This window comes from Chanos chanos, chromosome 2, assembly GCF_902362185.1.
Source record: "Chanos chanos chromosome 2, fChaCha1.1, whole genome shotgun sequence".
NCBI classification, from domain to species: Eukaryota; Metazoa; Chordata; class Actinopteri; order Gonorynchiformes; family Chanidae; genus Chanos; species Chanos chanos.
Window position 1 is genome coordinate 9,316,879 of NC_044496.1, and position 27,777 is coordinate 9,344,655.

Consider the following 27,777-nt stretch of genomic DNA (forward strand, 5'->3'; position numbering starts at 1 on the left):
TGCCCCCATGCCCCCCTGCCAAGTGGAATATTGCAGGGTCTCTAAGTACTACATGTCATTTGAGGCCTCATAAACTTGACATTATTGGCTCAAGTCCCACATTATGCTTTCTCATATCTCCATCGCAGCCCGAAGATGGATGCTGTTCCACACACCTTATTTTAGACAGTCTCTCACTTATAACAGCCTGTTAAAAAACCCCCAAAAAACACTATGCTTTCATTTGCAGCTCTCTTCAGTAGTGTAATAAAACTGGTGGAGTCATTAACCATACAGTCATAGGAACACAAAGCTGCCACGGATGAGGATTATGGGAGAGGCTTGACTGGAAACTTTTATGCGAAGCTTGTACATGGAATGAGCCGTCACATTCTCTTAGGCAGTTTTAAAGGTCTTACTGAATGTTTGAGTCTCTCATACCCAAAGAAGGACTTGTCTTTAATCCAATGCTCTCTGTCCTCTCTGGAAGAGAATAGTCTTCCTCTCACTATCCCCTTGGCTCACTCAAGAGGATAATCTTCACCATCTGACTCACGGTTAAGGGAAATCAGCATAAAGGAATTAATCACATTCTCCAAAATTCTCAGATCAGGCAAAAGATTTCTGAGAGACAGAAAAAAACAAAACCCTGGTAGTCTGTTGACGGATAGCAAGAGTCCCAAATGCGGTGAAACCTAGTATGACAAAAACGGTATTAACACAAAAATACAGAACCATTTTATGGATTAAGGAGTTTGCTCTATGCTTATTTCTAATCCAAAATACAGCTGTTTCAGAGGAATTTGCAAAGGAACAGTGAAAATGAAAGGACAATTTAGATAGCTGATTTTTTATTTTAAAAAGAGAGGGGAAAATCTTGAATAACATTAAAAAAAAAAAAAAAATGCAGTAGCATTTTTTTTTTTTTTTGCACTAGCCGTATTAAAGTTTGGGAATTTCAAGTCATCAAATCCATTATTTAGTGCTCCCTAATGAAAAGCTATTGTGCACCACCAACCATTTTACAAAGACAGGTCCCGCACCGTCTTAAACTCGTGTTTTTGTTTTTTGGTGTACCAGAAGGCTTTGTTGGAGTACTTCATGTCATGTCTTCTTACCCTCCCCCTATGTCTGAACCATCATATGCCACTTTAGGGGAGCCATGAAGTTGCTTCAAACAACAGTACAGAAAAGAACCAGCAAAAACGTAGACCACACCAGATGGAACTGAAATCAGTAAATTACCGTCACCCACAGGAAAAGATAGGACTGTTTTTTCATAGCAATAGAAGTATATGTGGCATTACAGAAGATATTTGTGAAGCTTCTTCTTTGAAGTGGTACTCCCTATACATTAACTTAGTAGTTCATACAGCAATCTTCCACAAACTTATTACTATTTTAACAACAGTTTCATCTTTCATTACTGTCTACACACTCCCACAGGTAGACATGTAAATGTTACTGCCTCCATCTGCTGGCGGACAGTGACAAAAACAATCATTAGCCACACTGACACAGAAAATGGCTGACAATCTGATAAGACATGACTGCAAGAAAGTGTTTTCAATGGACCCACTGTTTGGTTCTCCTTCCTATAACATACCCTCAACAATTCACTCTACACAAGAAAGCACTTCTTTTCTTTTTTAAAATGACTCTTAATGGTTGTCACTACTCCTGTATTCCTATCCTTTTACATTGTCTCTGTCTCTCCACTTAACATTGCCTCTATATTTATTTTAGTTTTGTTTTAAACATATTGCAGTCCTTCTTGAGCTCTGAGAGTTAAAAATAAGTGCATAAATAATTATTGAATAAATGATTAAACTGCAGCCATGTCTGACAGATGGTAATAGGTTTTATTATTCATATTAAATCAAAAGGGTAAGCACTATATGTCACAGATCGAAAGCCATGTTGTGTAGTAAAATTTTAATATCTGAAAAAAAAAAGAGAAAGATTTAAAATGGCATATTACAAAAAGTAGTAACACTAGTGGACAAGAAAAATCCTTTAAATAATAGAACTGTACATTTTTAAAAAGGAGACTAAAAAACATAAGACACCAAATAAAACAAAAAAAAAAACTTGAATTCCTTCTAAAAAAAAAAACAAAACAAAACAAAAAAAACAAAACAAAAAAAAACAAAACAAAAAGGAAACCACAACAAACCCCAAAACATTCTGAGCACTAAAACATCACTGATAGAGATTGGGAGACAGCAAAAAACAAACAAAAACCAGACAAACAGAAAATGATTAGCCTGAAGGGAGCAGAGAGACCAGAGCCTCCAAAAGAACATGAAAAATCACAGTACAATCAGATGGACAGCAGAGGTTAAAGTTCTGCGAGAATAAGGCAGCAGAGGATAGGATCTCTCAGAAAGGGAGTCAGAGGAACAGACAGAGGGAAGGGGACAGCAATATAAAGGGAGAACGTCAGCAATTTGGGCTAACAAGCATCCCCGAGTCTAGAAAGTTAGATTAAAAAAACAAACAAACAAACCTCAAGTGGGGATGCAGAGCTTCTCTGTCACATGATTATCTAAATCACCTCTATTGCAGATAGAAAACTTAACTCTTCCATTTACCTAAACCAACCCTTTCCCAAATACAAAAATGACGCTCGTTCCACAGGAGCCATACTTAAAAAGGTCGTTGAAGAAAGGAAGTTAAAAACAGAGACTTTTACAAACAGGAGCATAAACATGCCTGAGAGCCCTGATCTCATAGCTCCATGGATGTGTTCTACAGTTGAAACTTGAAAAAAAAAAAAAAATGCTGTTCTCTGGAGATCAAAGATGGAGGAAAAAGCAAGGTGACAGCAAATGTCTTTTTGGTTCTGTTAAAACCTTTTAAACGGACATTTAATTCCCTCTCTTTTCTCCCCTCCTCCACACAGACCCACATGCTGTTCACCAAGTTAGGTCTGATAGCCCTGACAGCAATGTAGACATGCCATACAAATTTCACTGCAATCGTTTCATGGTAATCCAGAAAGATTAAAAAAAAAAAAAAAAAAAATACAGGGACTGGGGGAAAAGCTTACAAGTACAGACAATGTGACGACTGAATTCTATGGCACCTGTCTTTTTTTTTTTTTTGCATGAAAACACTAAAACATAGGACATCTTTTATTATTTCCAGAGTGTGCTTTCAGCAGGGGGCGCTACACAGCATTTTTGGATGTGCTTTACTCTGACATTGCTGATAAGATATTTACCTTTTTTGGTCATTTAAAAATGGATGTAGTTATCCAACGATACAAGAAATACATACATTTATCATTAGGCTCATAAAAGATTTCTAGAGTTGACCACGGTTGAGAATGGTCGACAAATATGAGGATCATCTCGAAACAAAATTCATTTTCATAACCATAAAATATAACTATAGTCAATCAGTGCAAACTTTTACTGGCAGTAAAAACTTCAAAATGAGGGCAATGGTACAGGTATACCAACATCAAAAAAAAAAAAAATCATTCTATTTTTCATTTGTGCAACCTGAACTTCCAAAAAAGCCAGAGCAAGGGCAGAGTCAAGACTTACAATGACTGAACATACAACTATCACAAAGCCACAGCAGGGGAGAGGGTCCAGACCCACACTGACCGAGCACATAACCATGGCAAAGTTTTCACACCACACACCATTCACATAAAATGAGCATAAGAAACTAAACCTACTGACTTGATGCCAGCTGCATTAGTAATCTGTATAAAATAGGGAGTACATAGTAACATATTGAATAGATATATAATAGTAAATACACAATAAAATAGTTAGTAAAATAGTTCCTTTTTCATGGTGTAAATTGTTCCAGCTGTCTGAAACACTAGAGTTCTGCATAGCCATTTCATACAGGGCTCTGAACTTCCACTCCATCACATCCCCCCCAAAAAAAAAAAAAAAAAAAAATTAAAATACACACAATTTTTTCTTTTAGAGTTATACCCTATACCAAAATGATACGACTCAAACGCAATTTTTTTTTCTTTATCTGTCTTGTAAACAGTCTGCCCTTTTTGTCTTGGTTTTACAAAAATACATTCTTGTTACAAACTGAAATTGCGAGGCATATAAGTGGCAAACATGTCTTTCTTGCTTTCTTTCTTATTTTTTTTTCTTTCTCGTTTTTTTTTTTTTTGTTGTTGTCGTTTTTTTTTAACAAAATAACATATATGCAAAGACTTTTAAAAAATAATGCTTTGTACAGAAAAAAAAAAAAGAAAAAAGAAAACCCTCAACATTGGAGCCATGTTCGTGGTTCACGGAGGGACTGCGTGTGCTGTTGTAAGTGATCTGAACGGGGGACTGGCCACTAGGGGAAATCTCTTACGGTGAATCTCTCTGTGAAGCTGCTGGTAGTGCTCTAAGGCAGGATGGCAGGCTGGGGCACATCGGACCTGTGCCGACAGTCGTTGCTGGTGCTGGTGCTGGTTCAGCCCAGTTCGCTGGTAGCTCCTGACGCGGGGGAACCGGCTGCCAGGCCGGCTGCTGAGTCCTTCTGTTCAATCTCACACGGCAAATGAGTGCTCTCTCTCCAAGAACATGCTGAGAACACAGCCCTGTGAATCCACCCGGGCTGCATGCGTCTGGCAAACACGCCTCTGACCTTCTCTCCGTCAGAAAAGCTCTACAACTACCGACTTACTGCTTATTGGGCTGATGGATAAGGTCCGCACGGACCATAAAAGTAAATGTTACGCTTTCCTTTTGGTTCAATTGCTCTGCCAGAGATAAGCGACAGGGGGACCGTGACAGAGAGATCAGCAGTGTAAGCACAATGACACACGTCGGCCATGTGAGGATCAGAGACAAACATGAGCAAAGGGATTTCAGATCCTGCCAAAGCTATTCAAAATTACATCTGACAAAAAAACCAGGTGACTGTTACTGTGAAGTGCCTCTATGAACAACGTTAATGTTTGTGTGTGTGTGTGTGTGTGCGCGCACACACATTTACATATGAAATCCTCTTATTTTATTCACAGATCCAGAACAGGTGTTGCATACATTTCCACATGCATGGTCATCTTAGTCTCCATTGGCAGGTGGGCCACGCATTGTACCGTAACAGCCCTGAGACACACTGCATCTACGAGCCAGATGAAAGCAGGGCTTATATGTGGTAGATTAGTTTTCTGTACACATGTGTATGTGTGTACATTTAAACTGATGTGTGTGCATTTATACATTGAAAATCATTCCATATTTGTTCACATTTTACTGTTAATAATGTTTGTATGTGTCAAGCAAAATTGTTTTGAGCGGGTTGTAGGTGTAAAGATGAACTGTATTTTAGAGTGTTTGTGTGGAACAGAAAGTGCGTATATCTGTGTGTGTGTGTGTGTGTGTGTGTGTGTGCGCATCAGAGAGAGAGAGAGAACATGTGTGTTAGCATAGCTGGCAACATGCTGATGTTTAGAGTCTGTCGCTGCGGAAGGTGTCTTCCACTGAAGGGTCAGGGAGAACCATATCAGGGTCACTGAGCATGCTCAGACCATCCAGACTGAGTGGTTCTATGCGTAGCTCATCCTCCAACGGGAAAACTCCCTCTGAGTCAAAACACTCAGGCACAGAAGACAGCACACCGCTGACATCCTTAGAAAGACCCTGGTGTGACTCGTCTGAGGGAGAGAGAAAGAACACATGACAACGTAAGACAATGAAAGCTGTTAGCTTCAACACGTATTTAATTCTACATGGTGTGTGTGTTCTTAAAGGGATAACAGAGATATGTAAATTTGTCATTATACCTCGCGTCATAATATCTTGCATGGTAACCTGGCAGTGAACAGCAGTGGCAGGTTCTGTTTTAATTGCCACATCAGGAAAATACAGTAGCTTTTAAATTTTTATTCCCCTCTGGCTACAATTCGGAACTGCCAGTTCCCTGTGCTAACGCCAAAATATCACCCCCCTTTGGGTTAATCCATGAGAATGAAAACTAGCACATGCATCCTCCAAAACATGCAAAGTCATTCCACTGCTTCCTTTCACCTGCTCAGTTTACAAGCAACTCCGTAGGAACAGCGTGTGTGTGGAGACATACGCTATTTCCCTTCATAACTCTGCAGGCGACCAGCAGCTGGTGGTATCTCAAAGATTCTGTGAGCCCAACAACTAAAACACACTGACTGAGGAGTGTTCCGTACAGCCATAGTTTGTTAAAGTGGCCTGTGCTGGCATATCCACACTCCTGTCTACATTTAACACCATCAGAAATGGCCCCTCCGCCCGGTGAAATCCAGAGCATTGCTTAAGGACAGGGATGACATTTGATGACACGGATGACATCAAAGGTGCTTTGAAGACTAAGGCCAGAGTACGCCGACGTAATCAAGCCTTGGGTTCATATGTGGCGCAAAAGCGCTGAGCATAGAGCAGATTACTTCTTGAGTATTTGAGCGGTTTTGTGCGGAGTGGATCTACATTTGTGATTAGTATTCCTTCTCATAAGGGAGTTGTAAGGCCATAGGAATTATTTCCGTATGATAGACACCATGTATCAATTCTACACATTATAAAGAGAAATAAGAGTGCAACGGGGTGGGGAGTGTTTACAGCAGGGAATTATCCCCTCTCTATATGAGGTCCATACTAAAGGCCTATTTACCAGTGAGGATGATGTTGGGCACTCCACCCCCACAGTTAGAGTACAGCATGTTGGGTCTCATCTGCAGGGGGTCGTGCAGGTTACCATGGCTACCACCCAGCCCCATCATGGAAGCCTGGGAGGTGTAGAGATTGGATGAAGGGTCGATATTTCCCACCATAGACATCATGGCATTCTCCAAAATATTATACTGGTCCTGCTGCGAGAGAGACACACACACACAAACACTTTCAGCAATGAGTAAACCCATCGCCTCTACATTAACCAGAGACTAAACACAACGTTTATGAAGCAGTTTGTTCTGTTCTCCTTTTTTTTCCAGCTTGAAATAAAACTCAGTTTCAGCTCATTTCATTTTGGTTTTTTTTGGTTTTTTTTCCCAGTTCCTCTCATCCTCACCTGATATGATGAGCATTTCTGTTGCCGTCCAGAGAACTGAGGATCCATGAAGGGGTCGTTAAAGAATGCTCCCATGTTGTTATGCTAAGACAGAGACAGAGGGATGATGAGGGCACTGAAAAGAGGAGAATGTGATATTTAATTTACAGCTGCTTTACATTATTGTGGACTGGCGATGTCTCGGTGAAAAAAAAAGCCCGAGCGCAGTGGATGGCATGTTGGAAAGAACAACGAAAGCTTTATCTCCTATTGGCTCTGTCTACGGCAGACTCACATGCGTTCTGCGATTTTAAAACAATAGTGGTATTAAAACCCGTACAAACGAGGCCACTTTTATCAGCTATGTTGAGAATAGCCGCCCTTTCAAATGAGTTATTTAACTCACAGTTCAGAGAATAAGCAACAATGGACAATAGCACTGCAGTTCCTGGAAACAGGAAGGGGGGGCTGTAGGAATGAAGCAATATCTCACTTGGAATCAGTTATGAGATGAGTGTATCTAGTTCAGTGTTTATAGAGAGGAGCTGCTGATAAATTGATTTGTTTGATCTGGAACAGTATTACTGAAGCTGTTAATACCACCGCTGATCCAACCCTGCTCTGGCTGGAGGAACTCACAGTGCTGGAATTGTAATCCAGGGGGACGTTATGCAGTGGGGACACTGGAGAATGCTGCTGTTGAGCTCCCTGTGGTTGCCGCTGCCCCTGCCCCACCGCATGCTGAGAGCCTGGCTGCATGGGCTGATGGGATTGTTGTTGTTGTTGTTGTTGTTGCTGCAGTGGCTGCTGGGAGGGGGAGTACAGTGGGTAAGGAGGGGGTGGCTCCATTGGCAAGCTGCTGGTGTCTAAGGCAACGCCCTGGAAATGGGGACAACAAATCATGTCAGTGGTCAAAAATGGAATAAAACTACTGCTCCTTCACATGCCGTGTTTTCTGACAGGGCATCTTAAGCTCTACAGATGTGCCAAGTCAACAGCGTGTCAGTTCTAGCTTGGAAGATCTGGAGACTCATCCCAAAGGGGAGAGAACCCTGATATAAATCTGAGACGCCTGAGGTAACACAACATAGAGGGGATTTTTTCTTTCTTTCTCCTGTTCTTCTTTTTTTTCTTCCAGTAAAGGGCAGTCTCTGGTGTACTAACCTGTGTAATTGGGGATAAGGAGGGGGACATGGTTGGTGAGAGCTGTTTGCTCAGCCCTCTACGAGGCTCCGAGCCTGGAGACAGGGTGAGAGGGCTGATGGGTGCTGGTCGTCGGCGGGGGGAACTTGCTATGCCCCCTGGTGGAGGATTGGACAGTGAAGTGAGACGCAGAGATGAGTGGATGGAGGGATTGCTCAGGGACGAGTGTAGCTGAGAGTTGTTGAGAGAGGCCTGGATAGAGGGATTGCTGAGAGAGGACGAGAGACCTGAAAAACAATAAGAGAACAAACACAGAACTATGTCACAGGCATCTGACCGAAATCAACAAGACTGAACAACTTCCATAGTAGGTGACATCCCAGATGTATAAAAAAAATAAATAAATAAAACATTGAAGTTATTCATTTTCATTCTAATATTAACCTCTCAAAACACTCGCAAGCATGCACACACAGAGCCAAGTGTTTTAAGTGGCTTCTCTGAAGCCTCTGACTAAGCTGATCCAACAATCTCTACAGACCAGTCCCCTGTACCTACAGAACATCTCTTTTTGGTTGAGTTTTCTTCCATAACTTTCACTGAGCCTGTGTGTGCGTGCGTGTGTCTGTGTGTGTGCACTTGCTAAAACGATGCGCGTTCTAAAGGATGAATGAGTACGAATAAGGTCACGTGACCTACCCTGGGAGTTTCCGATACCCAGGTGCATCATAGCTGCCGGCAAATTGCCTGTGCTGCTGCCGCCACTCAGATTGGGGTATGTGGCATCATCGGTGTCCAGTGGGGTGGGCAAGGGGGCCGTGAAGTGCAGGTTACTGAGGTCTGGCAGAGAGCCGCCTGTATTTAACGAGCCCTGGTAATGTGACAGCCCGCTGTTCTGCTCAGGAGAGGGGAATATACTGCAAAGACAAAGACAGAGACACACACACACACACACAAGATGAGCAGAGAATCAAACAATAAACTCAAGCAGTCTTCTGAAGCAGACACAACTGACTGAATGTCTTTGCACGTACTGTTTGATTTATTTATTTATTTAATCCAGTCCATCATCAAAATTGCATGCTGACATCACTGAAACCAAGCGTGCCAGACATCAATTGAACACCTTCCCGAGATTTAAGGTCAAAATGCTGTTACAAAATGCTGTTTCCTACTGAAACTTCAGTTATCTGACACTCACTTTATTCCAGGCACTTCACAGGATTTCGGCCGTGAGGACAGAGACTGCACCTGTAGTTCAGCACAGATATGACATTTTGAAAATTATGGTAAAAATGCTATAATACACAATGTCTGATATACACTTACACGAAGCTAACATGACATAAAAGTAAGGCTTATTACTGTATTTCTCACTTTTTCCATGCACGCTCGTGCGCGCGCGCACACACACACACACACACACACAGTACTGGAGATGTAAATGGATAACCGCGGCCAAGTTGCAGGACTGGTCAGTGCAGTCTGAGTAGAGCTCAGTGCAACTCAAGAGAGCTGCGTTTCATTATGGCTGGCCTAATGCCGTCGGGAAGATATGCTTCTCTGGACTTAACAGAGCATCAAAGACTTCTTTAGAGGAATCTCTGACTCTGAACATATGTGAGGTTCACCAAGTTCCATCCCTGTCTATCTGCTGTCACTCACCTTCTTGGCCTCCCAGAGCTGTTTGGGAAGCGGTTTACTCACACCGATCACACCTTCCTCATTAGGCATGGCAGGGAAGGAGAACACTGGAGAGAGAGAAAGACCATCATCATCATCATCATCAGCAGCAGCAGCAGCAGCATCAGCTTGTTTACACATCTCCTTCAGCGTTGAGTCTTTACTGAGAGTGTGTTTACTGTTTATTTTGAAAACCTCAAATTATGTTTTAATACGACTATAAAACATTTTAAAATCCACAAGCTTTTAAAAAATGCTGCAATACCACAGCAGCAGTTTCCAAATGTACTAGTCTAGTCTTAGTCTACCACAAACCACGAGATTCACACATGTTTCATAAATCAACATATGTAACGCCTACCATTTTAGCAACACTGTTCATCTTACCAAAGATAATTAAAACATATATAATAAAAATAAATAATAAACACTCGCTGTCTGATGAGTATAACGTTTTGTGAGGCTGGGAACAATGAAGGACAATTTAACATTTACGCTGCTCTCAGCCTCCAACAAACGCTATAAAAGATTACTTATGACTCTCTGACCAAGAGATGACTAATGTTACCCTGTAAAACATTCTCAATCACATTACTTGCAATCGCTGTGGATATACATGCGAGTCAAGCGGCTGGGCAATTTAGGGAGTCGAGAGAGGGAATGTGCTACTGGTCATTTCATGAAGTCTGTCTGGGGGGTTTTTTTCGGACTGTTTTACATGCAGCTCATATTTCTGTGTGCAAACAGACTAACTCCTCAGAAAACCAAACTATGTTAACTCAGAAAACCAAACTATGAAACTGCGGCCAGGGTTTATCTTGCTCAGAGAGGCTTACAGCAGCCCTACTGGTGTTGACTATGAGTATTAAGTTCCAAAGTCAAAGAGAATGTTCATCCCCGAAACCTTCCCCCAAACGTCCCGACCAATTACCCAAAATGAGGTACCCCTCCTCCAAAAACTAATAATCCACAACCATAAACCAATCAGACACCCTATTGCCGCCAGCATGCAGTCTCAGTACTCCTATACTATACCAGAAACGTGCGTGTTTAATGTATAGTTTATTTTGTGCTTGTATGTTGTACAATGTGTGCGTTTAAATGTAACATATTGTAACTATGCATGCAATTTATTCCTAGTTTTGTATAATGTATGCTTTGTTCATCAAAAACAAACAAATAAACCACAGTTCCCATCATTATCAATTTTCTATAAATCATACCAACATTTTGAGAACTGTTCCACAGTATGACGAAACCACATTTATATACAGTGTATATGCTATAGTCTTTCGCTGTCTGTATCAGAGATGTTGGCTCAGGTATGATTAATACATCAGTGGCATAGAGCTGGACCTGAGCAGTGTTATCCCCAACACACACAAACATCAGCTGTTTAACATTAGCACCGCTCTGTGACATCTGAACTCCAGGTCTCACTGCATAAATGAACTTATTAGCACTAGCACACAAACAAGGCTGCAGGAGCAGGTTGGGAGTGCTTTCCCTCCCTCGACACATTAACACACTTACCATCTCCCGAACCATCCACCTCTCCTTCTGTCATACTCGCTGCTCCACCACAGAGAGAACGTGAGAGTGGGGGAGAGAGGGGGAGAGGGAGGGGGAGGAAGAGAGAAAGAGTGAGTGAGAGATATATGAAAAACATGCTGTGGTTTTACATACATATATATATATATATATATATATATATATATATATATATATATATATATATATATATATTTATTGCAATTACAACAAATCTAAGGTCTGAATGATTTCACAGTCTGCATTACGTAAATTTACACACCACATAAAATCTCTCCCTCGTAGGTCGAGACTGATGTTGAACTAGTGCTCATTTTGAGTCTGTATGACTGTATGCAGCATATGTCCTAAAATATGCTGTAAGAGCACTCAGAGAATGGGATCACTCAGAGAGTGCGTGTGTGTGTGTGTGAGAGAGAGAGAGAGAGAGAGAGACAGAGAAAAACGAAGAGGCCACCAGCACCTCAGGAGTAAAAGAGGAGTCACTGTTCTCACTGTGTAACAGAGACCCTGAGACCCTAACCAGAGGCTTCTCTCTCTCACATTCACTCTCTCGCTCTCTCTCTCTCTCTCTGTGTGTCTCTCTGTGTGTCCACCACTCTACTTCCCGCCGAGACACACAATGGCTAAACAGAGAGGCAGTGGCACCTCATTTCCCCTAACTGTGTCCATTCACAACTTCTCTCACACTCTCTCACACACACACACACACACACAGAAAGATGGAAACAAAACAACTAGAACGGAAAATGCTTGGCCCCTGTCCACAGCTCTGCCCCCTTTCATCTCAGTCTGGAGCCTTAGGACACACACACATACAAACACATCTTCCAGGAGCACTGACGCAGTTACGGTCTGCATGCATTCTAACATTCTGTGTCTGAGGCTGAAGGCTGAAGCTAGGTGTAGCTTGCGCTGTATACAGTAGGGCCCTGTGGGACTCAAATGTGTCCGTGACACTGCGTGAGAGGCACAGATAAAGAGCTCACTTCAATTAGCTCTCAAATCAACTTCTCACACTCCCCAGACATCAGTAAAGATCTATGTGTGTGGAAAAGTATGATAGAGCATACTTCCATTGTGGCTGGCTCTTATCTATGTGCTAGCGTGTGTCTGTGTGTAGGTGTGCGCGTGTGTGTGTGTGTGTGTGTGTGTGTAACAGCATGATTATTCTGCTCACATTTCGAACTCATTCCCGCACCGGATCCTTAGCCGATATCCTGTTTAAACTCATTGACTAAACAAAGAGTGAACTAATCCATCATCAGTCCTCTAATCCTACACACACACACACACACACACACATACACACATAGGCTACACACATACACAAAAAGCCTGAGCACACACAGGACACACAAACACTCACAGCCTGAACATGCACACACAGACACAGATTGAGCAGACATCTGAGCAGAGGCTACCTGAGCACACACATAGCCTGAGCACAGACTGAACACTCAAACACATTCACAGACGCAGCTTAAGAACAGAAAAGAAAAAAAAAAAGACTGGACAAAAATCAAACCCCAAAACACCAGCAGTCATGGTGACAGCAGAAGACACCCAGAAAGGCTGCATGCAGTAGAGATAAACTCCTGCAGAACTGAGCGTCCATCTTTCAACAGTCTTTCCTACAACTCTAATCAAGCTGACCTGAAACACAGCCAAATGACCTCAGTGATGATGCTGATGGTCAGTGTGGGGTGACCAGTACTCACCGTTACGTTGTGGGGGTCCTCGGCCCATCTGCTGGTTGATATTGAACGGATCTTGTGGGTTTGGACTCAAAGCGCTGGTATGCAGTGCCGAGTCAGAGTTGGTTCTGTCAGGGGGAAAGAGGTGTGAGACACTGGCCGCTATAGACACGCATGCAAACGTGCACACGGTCAGAGCAGAACCCCCTCATCAACCCAGCCAGTGTCAGAGCAGAACCCCATTCTCAACACACAGACATCAGCATACACACACACACACACACACAAAGAGTGCACACATTCTCTCTCTCTCTTTCTCACACACACACACATGCAGAACCCCACCATCAATACATGCACACAGCCATATCAGACATCCCCTCTCAACACCATACACATACACCCACTCTTAACACATACACCCACTCTTAACACACACAGAATCATTGCAGCACACACACAGAACCATCTCAAATGTGTTGTGTAAAGTCACTGTATACTAAAGTGTCAAAGCAATCAGCAGTCCTTGGAGATGAGGTAAAAGATTAGTTGAGAATCTCTGATGAAGTTTCAGCCTCTTTCACACTGCACCATATATACTATTGGTGACATGTTCAAATACTCATAACCAGTATTGTTTGTACTCATGGAAAGCTTGAGGTTTCCAATTTTTGTGGAAATATGAATAAGACCATGGAATACTGGAGCAAAACTCAGCTCCTGTGATCACCAGAACATCTAAGCTGTGTTCAGATTGTCCACTCACTCACCATACAGTGTTTGCTACATAGAATGATCACTAGGAGATAAGGGTAGACAGCTGTTGATACATTTCAGATACTACACTGCTACATAATGATGTGCTGAATATTCGTAATTATTATCTCTGTCGCATAAACAAATGCAAGATCATTTGGACCACATGTGTGAGACCATGGACACCAATGCTGCTATTTTTAGAGAAGTACATGTTGTAATTGACATATCTTTTCACAACGCTGAAATAAAAGTTTACAACACAAATCTGTGCGCATGTAACTTCATTTACAACATGCCTTTAGATATCTGACGGCTCTTCTTCTTTTTCTTCTGCGATTCTGATGACACTTCCAAGAGACAGGCCGTAATGCATGATGGTGCAACTCAATCGATGTGGGATACAGCTTCTGTACACCACATTTTGGTATGCCTCGCAACGGTTTTGTAGTGCACTATATAGGGTCGTAAATTTACAGATGAGAATTCAACCAGCACTACAAAATGGCTGATTGAACGATGAAGTGGACTACACAGTGGGTGAGTGAACGTTCCGAACACAGCTCACCGTCAGAGCTTGTCTACCACTGGTTCCATGGCAACCCTTAACAGTCTGTCTGTCTGTCTGTCACTCTAGAGGAACCATATTAACCTGCGGTATGACAGATCCCTCAACAACTGTGCAGGAACCGTGATCACATGTCATGTATTAGACCTCTGAAACTATAAAGTAACCATGGTAACTGTCACTGTAACCTTGGTAACCTGCAGTATGGAAGATCTGTCTTTAGTATTATCATGGTAGTCTGTAGTGTAACATATTTTTTTATAATTGCAGCTATGGTTACCTACACCACAAAAAAGTGCTGTTAAGGTAAATCTGTAAATTAAAACAAATTCCCCTCCGTTAGAAAAAAAAAAAACCTCATGTGCTTCTGTACTGAGAGAGGCATTTAAGTGTATATTTGTAGTGCAGTGTAAAACCAGCTTAACATGGCACATACATAGGTAGAAAAGTCCTGCTGTCACGATTAGTATCAGAGAAAAGAGTGATTAAAATAGAGAGATACCAGCTGCAGAGTAAAGAACCTTCATTAGTCATTTACTTCAACTTCCTTCAGATCAGAAACAACAGGGAAAAATAGACAGGAGTCAAACTACAGAGAGAGACAGGGAGCTAGAAAAGGGTGACTGAGGAGAGGTCCGGAGAAGCTGATCTGTAAGGAGAGTTCAGAGGTCATGGGTCACCTGTTGAGCTGAGATATTAATCTAAATCCGGGCCGTTTCTCTTCAGTCCAGGGCTGCTGCTCCCTTTGGAAACGGAAACACACGAGTTTTACTCACAAAGAAAAGAACCTGGTGCCTGGCCTGCTCCCATGGTTAGTAAAGGCCAAAGAGTGAGACAGACAAGACTGAAAATGTGGAGGTGAAGAGAGGCAGGTGGCATTGGTATGGTGAGATAAACACAGCTGCAGAAACCAGGACTCTGGATCTCTCACAGCCCAAGGCCTGATTTACAGCTCAATGGAACCACAGGGAGGACGAAACACACCAAACCATACAGAGTGAGGGACATCTGTACATCTTCATTTCCACTTTCAGTGAGACTTAGCCAGGCCCGAAGAAAAGAAATCCACCAGCCATGTGTGTGTCATTGCATCTCTGAATAGCGTTCCTGAGCCAGCACCTTAAAATATTTCCCCGGAAACCGGTGGTATACGTGGTTAACCCAGACAAAAGCAGAGAGGACGGTGAGCAATATCTCCAAAGCAGCTGACCAGCTCAGCGGAGATTTACTGCTGTTCTGTGATCAGCTCAGCTGGGCTATAAGGACTGACATGTGCCACTGTTTTGTGATCAGCTCAGCAGGGCTGTAGGGACTGAGATATACCGCTGTTCTGTAATCACCTCAGCTGGACTGTAAGGACTGACGTGGGCCACTGTTCTGAGATCAGTTCGGCTGGACTGTCAGGACTGAGCTGTGTCACTGCACTGTGTATAAAAACGCGTGGCAGGCATGAGAGAAATAAACACAGGTCTAACCATGCTGTCCGACCAGATGCAATAATACCCTGGCTGCTGACCAGATGTGGCCTAAGCTTGCTGCTCTCATACAAACCTTTGGAGCAACAATCCCACAAAAATGAGGGAGACTATTTCTTCACTGATGACAATGAGAGGGGGAAAAAGTTAATGTTTTCAAGCTGTCTAGACTGTAGGTGAGGGGAAGCAGAGAGAGAGAGACTCATTCTGTTGTAGCTGTAGGAAGACATAGCTGAAGGTAAAAACACAGACAGTGGTTATACAGACTCCCTCAGCAGCTTTATTTCCCAGTAAAGCTCTTTACCCCTCCTCCCTCAACTGTATTATGGCTTAGCACCACATGCCATATGGAGGACTCAGGACAATGAGCTTGCCCTGGGCCCATCCACTCTTTTTTTATTTTAATATTAAAGGCAAGCATTCTTAAAATAGACTGGGATTAAAAACAGACACTTACAGAGACCAGACAACATAAACAACTCCAAACTGTCCGGCAATGGGAGAGCACATACTAGTGTCCGTGCCTCATTATCTATCTATCTCTATAACGTGTCTATCCGTTTAACTTTTCTTCCTGTGGTCGCAGGCATGTCCATAATCATTTAAGGAGAATTATGGTTCAAACCAAATGGGATAATTTCAAAAGCAAAGGGTACTAATCAGCCCACCAAAGCAGAGGATCTCTTTATTTAAGAGCGTATCAGTCATGTCCAAAAGAGGAATGGGTTTTGGGGATGGCCTCTATCTGGGAAAAGTAAACTCTACATTGGGGGGGAGCGTGGGATTAGGAGAGCTCCACTGACCCAAACCCTTGACCCAGACCAGCTGGGCTCCACTGGGAGCTGTTCTGGACCTGTCCAGTCTTCAGAACCAGGCCAAAGCTCCTCTACCCAGACACCAGAGGGAGATCTGGTCTCTAGAGACCAACCAGTTCTTTGGTCCAAAATGTACATTGTTCTCTTTTTGTAGAGCTTTCCAAATGCAGCTAGTCTCTGCTTGAAAAATCATTCTTTCTCCACATTCCTCTACACCAATAGTTCCATTAAAGCATCATAGAAACATGCTTTACAAAAACAGCCTCTCACATATTTTAAAGACTGCTTGCCAAATTTACCCATACTGTCGGAGTTTTTGACCTATCTAAGGCACCTAAAACACTAGAGTAACCAAAAACACATCCATAGCCATCTATGACAGAGACAGAAAGACAGAGGAAACAACAACCAATCCCACTTCAGCTAAAGATTTAAGAATCCCTCTGATTGGTCTAAAGGTGTGTGTGGGGTACAGAGAGTTAAGGCTCTCCTCCAGCCTGTCCTGTTTTAATGCACTGCAGATGTGGCAAGAGCTGTAAACATTTCCCGCTCCACTTTCCCAGAGGGCTCATATTAGCATCTGCCTCCCAGTCAGAATAACACAGAACCGAAACTCCACCCATCACATGACCCTAACCCCACCCATCACAGAGCCTTAACTCATTGCCCATTACAAAGACATAACTACGCTCATTACTGAGCTCTGACTACACCAAACACAGACCCCTAGCTCTGCACATAAAGGAACTGTAGCTCTGCCAAACACAGACCCAGCTAGGCTCACTCCCAACCCCACACATTACAGAACTCTAATCCTGTCATCAGAGAGGCCTAACTATGTTCATTGCTGAGCCTGAGCTCTCTACATCACAGATCACTAGCCCCGCCCATCTCATACAACTAGCTCCACCCATCAGATGGACACAGCTCAGCCCATCTCAGAGACTTGGCTCTGCCTATCAGAATGCTAACTTGCCCCACCACAGACCCCTAATTCTGCCTTATGGGAGAGTCTGGGGCTAACACTGCAACCTACTGTCAACCCTGTGGCCCGCTGTTAACCTTGAATCTATCTGCTACAGTTGTACTAAACTGATTGCTTAACTGTAAAAACCTGCTGTCCTGGCTCCGCTTGCTCAAGACCCTATGGGAATTACTTCCCTGCCTAAAAAAAATCAGCACTACAATACAGTCCATCACTATGGCTGAGACAGAAAGCTTCAATAAATCGACGAACCTCATTCAAAGACGAGCTAAGATTAACAGTAAACCGCTTTAACAAGGGTTGAACTGATAATCCCCATCCCAAAGCACAATGTAAACTTTAATGTGTACACTGAAACAAAACATCTGAACATTTTTTTGGGGGGGGGGGGGGGGGGGGGGTTCTTTTCCCCCTCCTGGTACGAAAAGCACACCCACTATCCAAAACACCTTTATCAGGTCCAGAGGGCACCAACAGGCAAAACACAATCTAAAACCCAAAATAAAAGAGGAGGATTTGTTTAAACGGACTGAACAGCCGGCGAAGCTGGCACTCTGCCGGTGCTAGCACTGGCCTGGCCTGTGTCGTGCAGACCGGAAGCCGTACCTCTCACACACACACCGAGCACACAATCTGTTGTGAGGTAGCAGAAGGCAAGGCTTGGCAACTGAAGATATGGCAATGTTAATGCTATTCACACGCTGCAGAAGAAAAGACCACAGTACAGGCTTCGGCCATCAGAGAAAAGAAAGAGAAAAGGTTAGAATCAGACAGCCTCCAGTCATCAAAGAGGAGAGGGAGAGTGGGAGAGAGGGGGGGAGAGAGAAAGAGACAGAGAGAGAAAGAGAGAGAGTGAAAGTGTGGGTTGGAATCAGTGGAAGATGCTTCAGGTTAGTACTGGGGCTTCACCAGGACCAACAACAAATTCACACATAGAGACAACAGAAATGTGAAAACATTAAATAAGACAATAAATAAAAATTAGTATTTAAAATATTCAATCCATACCAATAACATACAGTGTTTTAAAACCGTTGGCAATCCACTAAAGAGAAGTAACCACAACACACATGTGGTTGAAATCTGACAATATCTAATGCTTCCTGCGCATGCACAGTGGGTGCAGCTTTTGAACTTGAACTAATGAATGGATCACTTCAAAAGGCATCTCCCAGAAACCAATCTTTTTTTTTTTTTTTTTTTGGCAGAGAAAGTGCTTCTGTGTGTAACATTAAGTACCAGTTAGCCATTTGGTTTGATTACAATCTCCAACCAAAAAAAAAAAAAAAAAAGGGCTTAACTCTTGAAAGGGCGTACTGGTGAGCTTTGTAGTGCTTCTATCTGTGGAAAATGTAGTGGTTTAGTAAGCACAACACCCAAGAAAACAGATACCAAAAACAGAAACAAAAACGTGGCAAAAGTACTCTCTTTCATTTTGGCTCTGTCAGAAGAAGGAAACAAAAGGCTACATAGCCAGTGGTGCTTGGAGTGATATTAGCTAACCTGTTTGTAGCAGCATGGGCTAACCTGTTTTCAGGTTTAAAACAATAGCTGAGGGTGTGGGCTTGTTCAGGTTTACACATATTAGAGTCAGGCTGGAGCCAAAAGCGTCACATATCAACCTTACGATGGGAAGCTATGCTGGACCTTGGCCAAACCAACATTCAAAACATGAGTGAACAGAGGGGAGGAGCCTTTCTTAAGCCTTTTATTACAGCTTACTCTTCACTGCCTGCTTAACACAAGAGCAGAACTGTCCAATGTTTACTCTTAGCACAGCTTAACTTAGAAAGAAACAATTCTAGCGAGTAAATGCGCTCTTTTCTTTTTTTTTTTTTTTTTCAACTGAGAATAGATTTGAATTCCTTTACGCGTGACAGAGGAAACAAGACTGTGGGTTCCCCCTGGATACAATGCTGATGCTTTTTCAATTTTTTTTTTTTTTCTGCTGTTCCATCTGACCTTTCACCAAAATGCTTCCTGTCAACAGCATCATTCTAGATGTTGCTCTGGAGAAGCAAAAAGCATCTGATTAATGATGTCACTTTTGGGCCTGTCTGAGAATAAACCATGCAAAAAAAAAAAAAAAAAAGACCTCATCACTGCTTAACACTTGCTCCTTAAATACCATGTGACAGCATTTCAAGCGCTGCTTTCACACAAACAAATGAAGGGTTAAGTTGAAAACACCCTTCTCTCTGAGTTCTCTCTCCTCAGAACTTGTTCAGGAGGATTCTTATGAGACAAGAGTGAATGCAGGTCAAGCTATATTTGCACAGAGTTGTTTGGCTGCTTCCAGAGAGAGTAAACTAAGATTCATGTAACTATACAGTAAGACCATGGATCACTCACCTTCGCCAGCTGTTATCAGGTGGAGGTGACAGGTACACGGTTCCATACGGAGAGCTCTCCACGTGTTTCTGTCAAGGAAAACTCAGAAAGCATTCAAAACTAGCCTTTTCCACAAAGCCACAAAATTACACAATATATTCACGTTCTCGCCTTAGAGTACACAAAATTTCAGATTTCATCTAAAAAAAAAAAAAAAAAAAAAAAAAAAAAAAAAATCAAAAGGAATTCAGTCACCTGAAAGCCAGTATGAGAGCAGCTGAAGAGCCTGTGTAGCAGGCCTCAGTAATTATGTAAGTCAGAGAGACAATGTTGACAATATGTATGCCTCAAAACATGCCAAGTTCCTCAGTCTGTGTACAAAGAACAGAGGGAAGGTCTGGCATGTTCATCTGCTAAACATCTGCAAATGTCTGAAAAGCCAATTCCTCATTCCTCCTGTTTCTCAGGCCAATGTTACCCAATCTGTCCTCATCAAACACGTCAGACCAATCAATAAAACAACAAAGGAGAATTAAACTGTGCCTTAGGGCCGAAGGAGCGGCAAAATATGAATGAGTTTGTGCCACTATATCAACATGATCGGCACACACGGCTCGGCAAGAGGAGAAACGATGACATGTGTATGCAGGGCCGGAAGGTGTGGATTATGGGAGATATTTTCTCAGATCTAATTAGCCTGGCTGCCAGCGCAGTGAAGAGAGAAGCCTGGCTGTGACACGAACCTGTGTATCAGAGGCTCAAGGAAGGCGTAGGTGGGTCTGCGCAGTCCTAAAACCCTGACATGCAAACCCTCAGCCAAGCTGGGCTCTTTACCTCAAACAGGTTAACGAAAAAAACAAAGCAAACCAAAATCGACTCTGTCACGCGGTTTAAGTGCTATGGGAAACCAGTGGGCAGTAGTAACCGGCTAAGACCACAGATAACTTTCTAATGAGGTTTTATACCAGCATTACTGTAAACCGTGTTGTGAGAAAAAGCACACTAGCGCTAGCCGACAGCGAGCTCTACTGAGTATTTCCCAGTGAGCCTCAAGTTGGCGCACACAGCGTGGTCTGTGAAAAACAGGCCTGCTCTGGGAGGGACATCTGGTACTCAAGAAAAAAAAAATTGAGTGAAAACAAATCTGGGCTGCAAGATTTTCTTTTTCTTTTTTTTCTCTGGGTTCTCAGTCAGAGCCTAGATGGTACAACTGGCTTCTACAACTGCCTATTTAGCAAGACTTTATTTATACAACCACAGGCATGTTTGCAATCTGAGACCCAAAAAAACAATTCATTCAGAAGTTTTTGACCATTGTGATCTGGAGTCTTTGCCCAATGAAAAACGACATTAAACAGACTTGGACTTGGGATGGTGGAGAAAGAATAGAGTCAAAGCTCTGTGAATCACAGGGAAAGATTGTCACATTTGAGGATGATTATGGCTATCAAATTATGGCTACCTTTTCACACGTCAATGAATTGGCCATAGAATTATTCTCACATGCTATAGCTATGGCTAACCTTATTCTATTAAAACTCCACAGTGCGCAGCATGACAACAACATTACACAAGAGCAACACTGCAAGGTTTCAAAGACACACACACTCACACAACAAACCCATTCATTCATCTTCCAGTGATACAGCACTTTCCCTGTGCCTGTATCTGCTGCTTCCCCTGAGACACTAAACCACTGACATTTGAAGCAAGGACAGTGGTATGAGAGACTGATAAAAAAAAAAAAAAAAAAAAAAGAGAGGGAAAAAAAAAAAAAAAGACATGAACTGCTGCCCACCATCTCCTTTAAGACCAACTGAGGAGTAAAAACACGGTTCTGTCTGTAACAAAAATGTCCTGTTCCATGACACCATCAGTTCACACATGCTAACAGATAACACCAACACACGCAACGTCAAAATGAGATGCTGCTCTGAGATTTGAAACTCTGGGGTGAGTGAAAAGTATCCATGTATGCCTGTTTGAGTCAAGTGAATGTTGGTTAGTGTGAGAAGAGTGTGTTGGTATAAAGTCAGTGTGAGTTGTGTTGGGCTGGGGGCTGTGCGAGTGTGTGCGTTAAGTCAGGCTGCGCGTAAAGGATATCTGCCGGCCGTGTTTGTCAGTAGGTCTGCGGTGGGGCGAGTTGATGCGATTACGGTCTCGATGGACTCTCTCAACCAGGCCGTGGTGCCGGGTCCCTCTTACGCTGTCCAGGGCAGAGGGAAAGCCACCCTGGGTACAAACAAACAGCTTGTGAACATAATGAAAATCCCAGAGGCAGGAAAATCCTAGAAGTAAACCCGAAAAGGTATACCTGAGGAGAACAATGCAAAATGCATAATGAAAAACCCGAAGCCATTCATCCTCTTTCCCTCGGTGAACGATCTCTTCTCTAAAATAGGCTTTTACTTGGCTAGGTTTGGTTTCTGATGACTGTCTAACGCTCAGAAGCATTGCTCTAAGAGTCAATGAGTCATTATTCACAGAAACAAGAGCACTTTCACTAAAGCTCTATTCCAGTATTCTCCACGGAGAACAGAAACAGACAGAGCTCTTCAGCTGTAGGTGCACTCTGCCATATCTAATACACCTGTGTGGGTTACACTGTACCACAGGTATAAACTGTCTGAAATCTTACTCTGGAGACATTGCCTTCTTTAACATAGTTCCAGAGGATGTGAATGATCCACTCATGTTCTTTAAGTTCTGTGGTTCTCTTGCCTACAAACACTACTGAACTAAAGAACACATTGCTACATCTTTCCATGTCCAATGAACACATCTAAATGTGGCTGATTTGGCACAGACAAGAGTGATTTCCCATTTACCTGGAAATCCGTGTTGGTATTTCCAATCTGGTTGACGTTTGGAAGAGAGCCCCCATAGTACTGAGCTCGGCTCTGAGATAAGCGGAGCTGCTGAATCTTCTGGAACTGAACCTGCAAAAGAAGATGGGTATGAACCTTGGTGGAATAGTAGAAACCCCAGCACAGCAAATGTTTTTTGTTCAGAGTACAACAAGGGCATTTTGAACTTAAATTGTGTTATTTACAATTTAAATTTTATTGGCAAATGAGACAGAAGAGAGACGATGAACTGAGACAATATCCTAACAGGACTGAAGCATTATTTACTAAGCATACACAAATAAAATAAAATTCAACAAACAGCTGATAATGGAGAGCAGGTCAAATGTAGCTTTTGAAAAGTCAGCTCCTGTAGTTAGACTGAGAGAAAAAGATAAAGCATCTGAAAATATATGCACTGGGTTCACACTAAAGACTGTTTTGACTGCAGTAGGTACCATCCATACTTACACTATGAAAAAGAAAAAAAAAAAAAAAAAAGATGTTAGGTAAGTTCTTGGAAATAATTAAATTTAGTGTCAGTTTTAGCATGCTCCTCTAACACATCACAGGGGACAAACTACAGTACAAAGCTGGTTTGTTCTGAGGCTAAGGTAAACAATGTAAATTATCAATTCGCATCAGGAATAAGCAAATAGGGGGGCGTTCTCTCCACTCACTAACCAAAGGACAAAATTTGAATCTCAAAGACTGACCTCATTTAATGTTATCGACAGGATTCTACAGATACACTTTCAAAGCCCAACAAAAATTTAATTCAACAGACAAACATTTTGGCTTGTGCAAGCGTATGACTTCCCTAAGTTACGGACAAACTGCACTTACGCAGCAGCATTGCAACATTTCCATTACAGGTTAAAGGAATACCTCTCAACAAAAACTTATTCCTGTCAGACCAGTATGACACAAGCATAGCGAATACAGAGCCCTAACTGAATTTACTGAATAATTTCACTCAATGGCTTTTGTATTACAGGAGTGAGACAGGCAAGGGTAATGTTTTTACTAAAACTAAATCTGTCACTGTCTAATTCTTGTCTTTTTTTTCTTTTTTTTTAGTAAGATCACTGAGCATATTGTAAAACCTGACTGTATTTCCCATCGGAACTAAAGACGGAGGCTATTGGGCTCTGGCTGCTTGCTAAGCATGGTGAATGCAGTCTGACAGATTGCGGAGAGAGAAGACTTCCTGACTCGCCGACTAGGCCAACACGTCACAAAAGCGTCTCAGCCAGCTCAGCAACAAGGAATTTTTTCAAACACCTCCCATTCTGTCTTTTTGAATATGAAAAAATACTAAGCAAAGAAATTGTTGAACATATTCGAATATTCCGGAAGTTAAAAAAAAAAAAGGGCTTTTCAAATCCTTTCCTGATGTGTGTCAACAAATAACTGCCTGAAGAGTTCTGTAAACTCCCACCAATGAGAAGAATCACCTGCTCTATATGACCCCCCAGTCAGAGAGGTGACAGATTCACTAAGCACAACAAACCTATGTTATCAAATCAGGCCTGAGCTTGTAGACAAATGCAGATATGATGGATTCATGAAAATATCTTAAACAATAGCCTCATCCTTAAATTAAAGAAATCTCAAAGTAGTCCCATAGAAAAGGGCAAAAAGCATAACCACAGTCATGATCAGGACGACTGTTAAAACTGGTCCAAACGTGCCAAGCCATATTACTGTCACTGCATCCAGCAAATGATGGGGAATACAATAAAAATACACAGAGACCTAAACAGACACTTAATCAAAATAAACCCAGTCTAACACATGATATTTATCATCATGCCGAGTTATAACATGATACTGAGGTATGTCTGTCTGTCCACGTTGTCAAATGATCTTTGATAGAGGATATAGAAAAGGTTGATTGAGTTAAGATGTAGCATCCGTTGTGGCTGTTCAGTTTTGCTGACAGACTGTGTCTATCCTAATAACACTGTCATAATGTTTATGTAGTCTGTGTTAGAGTGGGCGGACACTGGCTGATAAGTCTCTCCATTAACATATTAACATTCAGAAAACACACACACACACAAAATTATCCAGGAACACATACAGCTTTCCAGTTACACGCATAACAGCAAACCTCTACTGAACTTCCATAACTCATGTTATATCCAGTCAACATGGAAACTTGCACAGTTCAACAAATCAGACTGATTTGCAAATCATCACCTCAAGAGTCTCTGAAAACCCCGAGACTGGAGGGTGACAGACATTAGCCTAAAAGCATCAAACACTTTAAATCCAATGTCTCTTCCTCTGTGAGCTACAAAATAAGAGAGCCCAAACATTTTAAGCGCTGAAGTTTGAAAACGTTGCTATTCTGTAAATAAAAGCGATGTGTACAAAGCCCCTCTAATGGGAAACATCTGGTTATTACATTCAATTATCCAGAGAACAGAAACTAGTGCATTGTGTTAATTATTGTAATTTTGCAGTGTAAGAACGTTGTGTTGCGCACATGTCAGCCTGCAGAGTGATTAGGGTTTACCCCAGACCTACAGAAAACACACTGTCAGTAACCGTTTCTTTACACAGAAAAAAAGTCAATAGAAACATTAAGTCATTATATTGCTGCCCTGTCGCACGCGGGAATGAGGCTTTTCTCCAAAGGTCTTTGACAAAACAACCACCAACATTCACAGATATTTTAGCAACCCATGCCGCGAATATTAACGTGATCTATTAAGTGTGTGTCTGTTTTATGTATGTTACATAATAACAATGGAATGTAATTGTGTGGTAAACACGGGGACAATTTAGCCAGTTGTCGTAAAACACTGTCTGTAAATCCTGTTACGTTCAAAAGAAGACAGAAGGCTGGGAATTTCGAGTGAAAACTTGTAGTGTTGATAACATTTTAATCCAAACAGTCACCAAAACGTCAATACTTCAAAGCTGTTACATTATTTGACCAGAGCTCATTTCAACACAGCATTCAAAAATTCAAACACATATCTTTGCATTTCCAGAACACACGGATGAAAGTTGCCAGAGCTCAGTTAATAAAACCTGTAGCGGTTGCCCTCACAGCGACCACCCATTAACTGCCAGATCGTGCAAAACTCCCCCACCGCAATCCTGGACTGGTTAACATTTGACAGAATTCCACAGTGGGGAAAGTATATATACATGTGCTACAGATTCTAGCTAATTTAATGAAAAGCAGATTTAAAAAAAAAAAAAAAGGATAATGTGGTGCATGTTTTGCTCTTCCACTGCAGGCGTAAGGAAGGCCGTTTCCTAATTTGGATTTGCTTACCCTTGAGACGGTAAGGTCTGTCATAAGCTGCTCGAAGGCCCGGGTCTCCTCCGCCTGTTTCTGGTTGTGCAGCGCTATCTTCTCGCTGAACTTCCGCGGGTTGGACCCACTTGAGCCCGTGGATCCAGACATTGTGTAGGCCACAAAAATGTAGCTCGCTAAGAAGTTTGCCTTAAGAAGACGTTAACACAGAGGCTCTCAAAGAAAATCAGGGATATGTCAGTTGCCTGCCCATTTCCAAGAATCCAAGGAGGAGACTGATGTCTGAGTCTTTTGTAAATATGTGACAAGAGTACGAACTGTCAAATGGGCTGTTAACTGGCGTTTATTGTCAAGCTGTTGGTCGAAAAGGCAACAAAAAGGGCAGATCTTCCAAAGCCAACGATTAATCAGATCGAAAAAAATGTGTTTAGCAAATATGATGGTCTTTTCACAACACGTCTCCCCTCTGGTGAGTTATCCAGACCCGCCGTCTACAACTTAAAAATTATTATTGAAAAAACAGGACTCGTAACCAGTGTTTGATGACGCTAATTAAGCACTTCGTTCACTGCTGTTTGTATCCTTTCCCTTTTCGCATATCAATATTAAAACTTACCCAATAGTTATCTCGGACAGCCAAACCAGAAAACAACAAATCATGTCGATACGTTGCTAAATATGATAATATTACGGTCTCGTTAGATTTTAATAATGTTTAAAAGGAAGCGGCTTCGTTAGCTAGCTGTTGATAAACTTAGTTATTAGTTAACAACTCCCGAGTTACCTACAGCGCCTGCTAACTTAAGTTATTTGGTTTGCTAGCTCGATAAGTTTAGCAACTCTTTGAATATTTGCACATATCCAATATGATAGCAGAGTCCAGCTGAACTGAAGCGACTTCAAGTTTGGTGGTTTGATTAAACCACTCAAGCTAGTCGGAGTTAGCTAACAAACTAGCTCTCGGCCCGCGTCTCTTCAGAAATAGCAAACCACTCCGTTAATGTAGAAATAGAATTCGCAGTGCATGCATTCCCTAAGAACTCTGTAAGTAAGGCCAATATTTCCATTTGTAGGTTACTGAGCATCGAAAACTGAGCGAAGTTTTCAGAAATTTCAACAAGTGGTCTGTCAACTTGGCTATCTCTGTATCCAACGACTTCAGAGTGACAAGCACAAAAAGAGAAACGGCGAATAAAACAAACCACGTAGCAAGCTCACAGATCACTAAGATCTATAAAAACAGACATCTCTAATAAGCGACTTTTTTTTTCAAAATGACAGTCGCTGTCATGAGAATAACAGAAAATGATAAACTTGGTTAAAACGCTATGATAATCTGATTATGTCGACAAAACCACAGTTACTCCCTTTTCCGTGCATCTCGTCTTTTTCGTATTCCACGCGACATTCGGCTTTTCAGAACTATTGACTTGAGGCTCCCTATGTGCGTCCGTTTGTTTGGTTTACTCAGGTCCCTTGAATCAGACTGAAAACAGCACGAATAACACACACAAAACCCCGCTGTAAACTGTCAACTTCGGAGCTCTTATCCACAGGGCGGCGGTACAGTGCACTTAAAGGGGACGTTCATCCTTTATTGTGGCCCTCACTTCGGGGAGCCCAAGTCTTTTAAGGTATGACCCACGCACATCGCAGGCATTTCCCCCCA

At 42.2% G+C, this 27,777-nt stretch overlaps 1 protein-coding gene across 2 annotated transcripts; it reads right to left on the minus strand.

The window, feature by feature from the left end:
• Positions 1-4,215: 4,215 nt before the first annotated feature.
• crtc3 (CREB regulated transcription coactivator 3) lies at positions 4,216-27,559 on the minus strand. Of its 2 annotated transcripts, XM_030766004.1 has the most exons (15): positions 26,127-27,559; positions 22,814-22,924; positions 22,089-22,217; positions 20,007-20,068; positions 15,060-15,122; positions 13,080-13,183; positions 11,341-11,379; positions 9,790-9,875; positions 9,326-9,375; positions 8,824-9,041; positions 8,146-8,411; positions 7,621-7,860; positions 7,003-7,086; positions 6,604-6,802; positions 4,216-5,614 (listed from the first exon to the last, which is right to left on the minus strand). In XM_030766004.1, exons 1-15 carry the CDS (start codon positions 26,256-26,258, stop codon positions 5,409-5,411), a joined length of 1,989 nt encoding a protein of 662 aa, XP_030621864.1. In that variant the 5' UTR covers positions 26,259-27,559; the 3' UTR covers positions 4,216-5,408. The 2 variants fall into 2 exon arrangements, with proteins under 2 accessions (XP_030621864.1, XP_030621865.1); XM_030766005.1 differs by lacking the exon at positions 15,060-15,122.
• Between the last annotated feature and the right edge of the window lie 218 nt (positions 27,560-27,777).

Bases quoted from the DNA above. Each gene is read 5' to 3' on its own strand.
- crtc3 (XM_030766004.1), bottom strand. From the start codon at position 26,258: ATGTCTGGATCCACGGGCTCAAGTGGGTCCAACCCGCGGAAGTTCAGC. The intron at 20,069-22,088 runs ATATCCTTTACG...TGACAGAAACAC, and splicing joins CTGACAAACACGGCCGGCAG to GTGGAGAGCTCTCCGTATGG. The intron at 9,042-9,325 runs GTGAGTGTCAGA...TTGTCTTTGCAG, and splicing joins TGTGAAGTGCCTGGAATAAA to TATATTCCCCTCTCCTGAGC.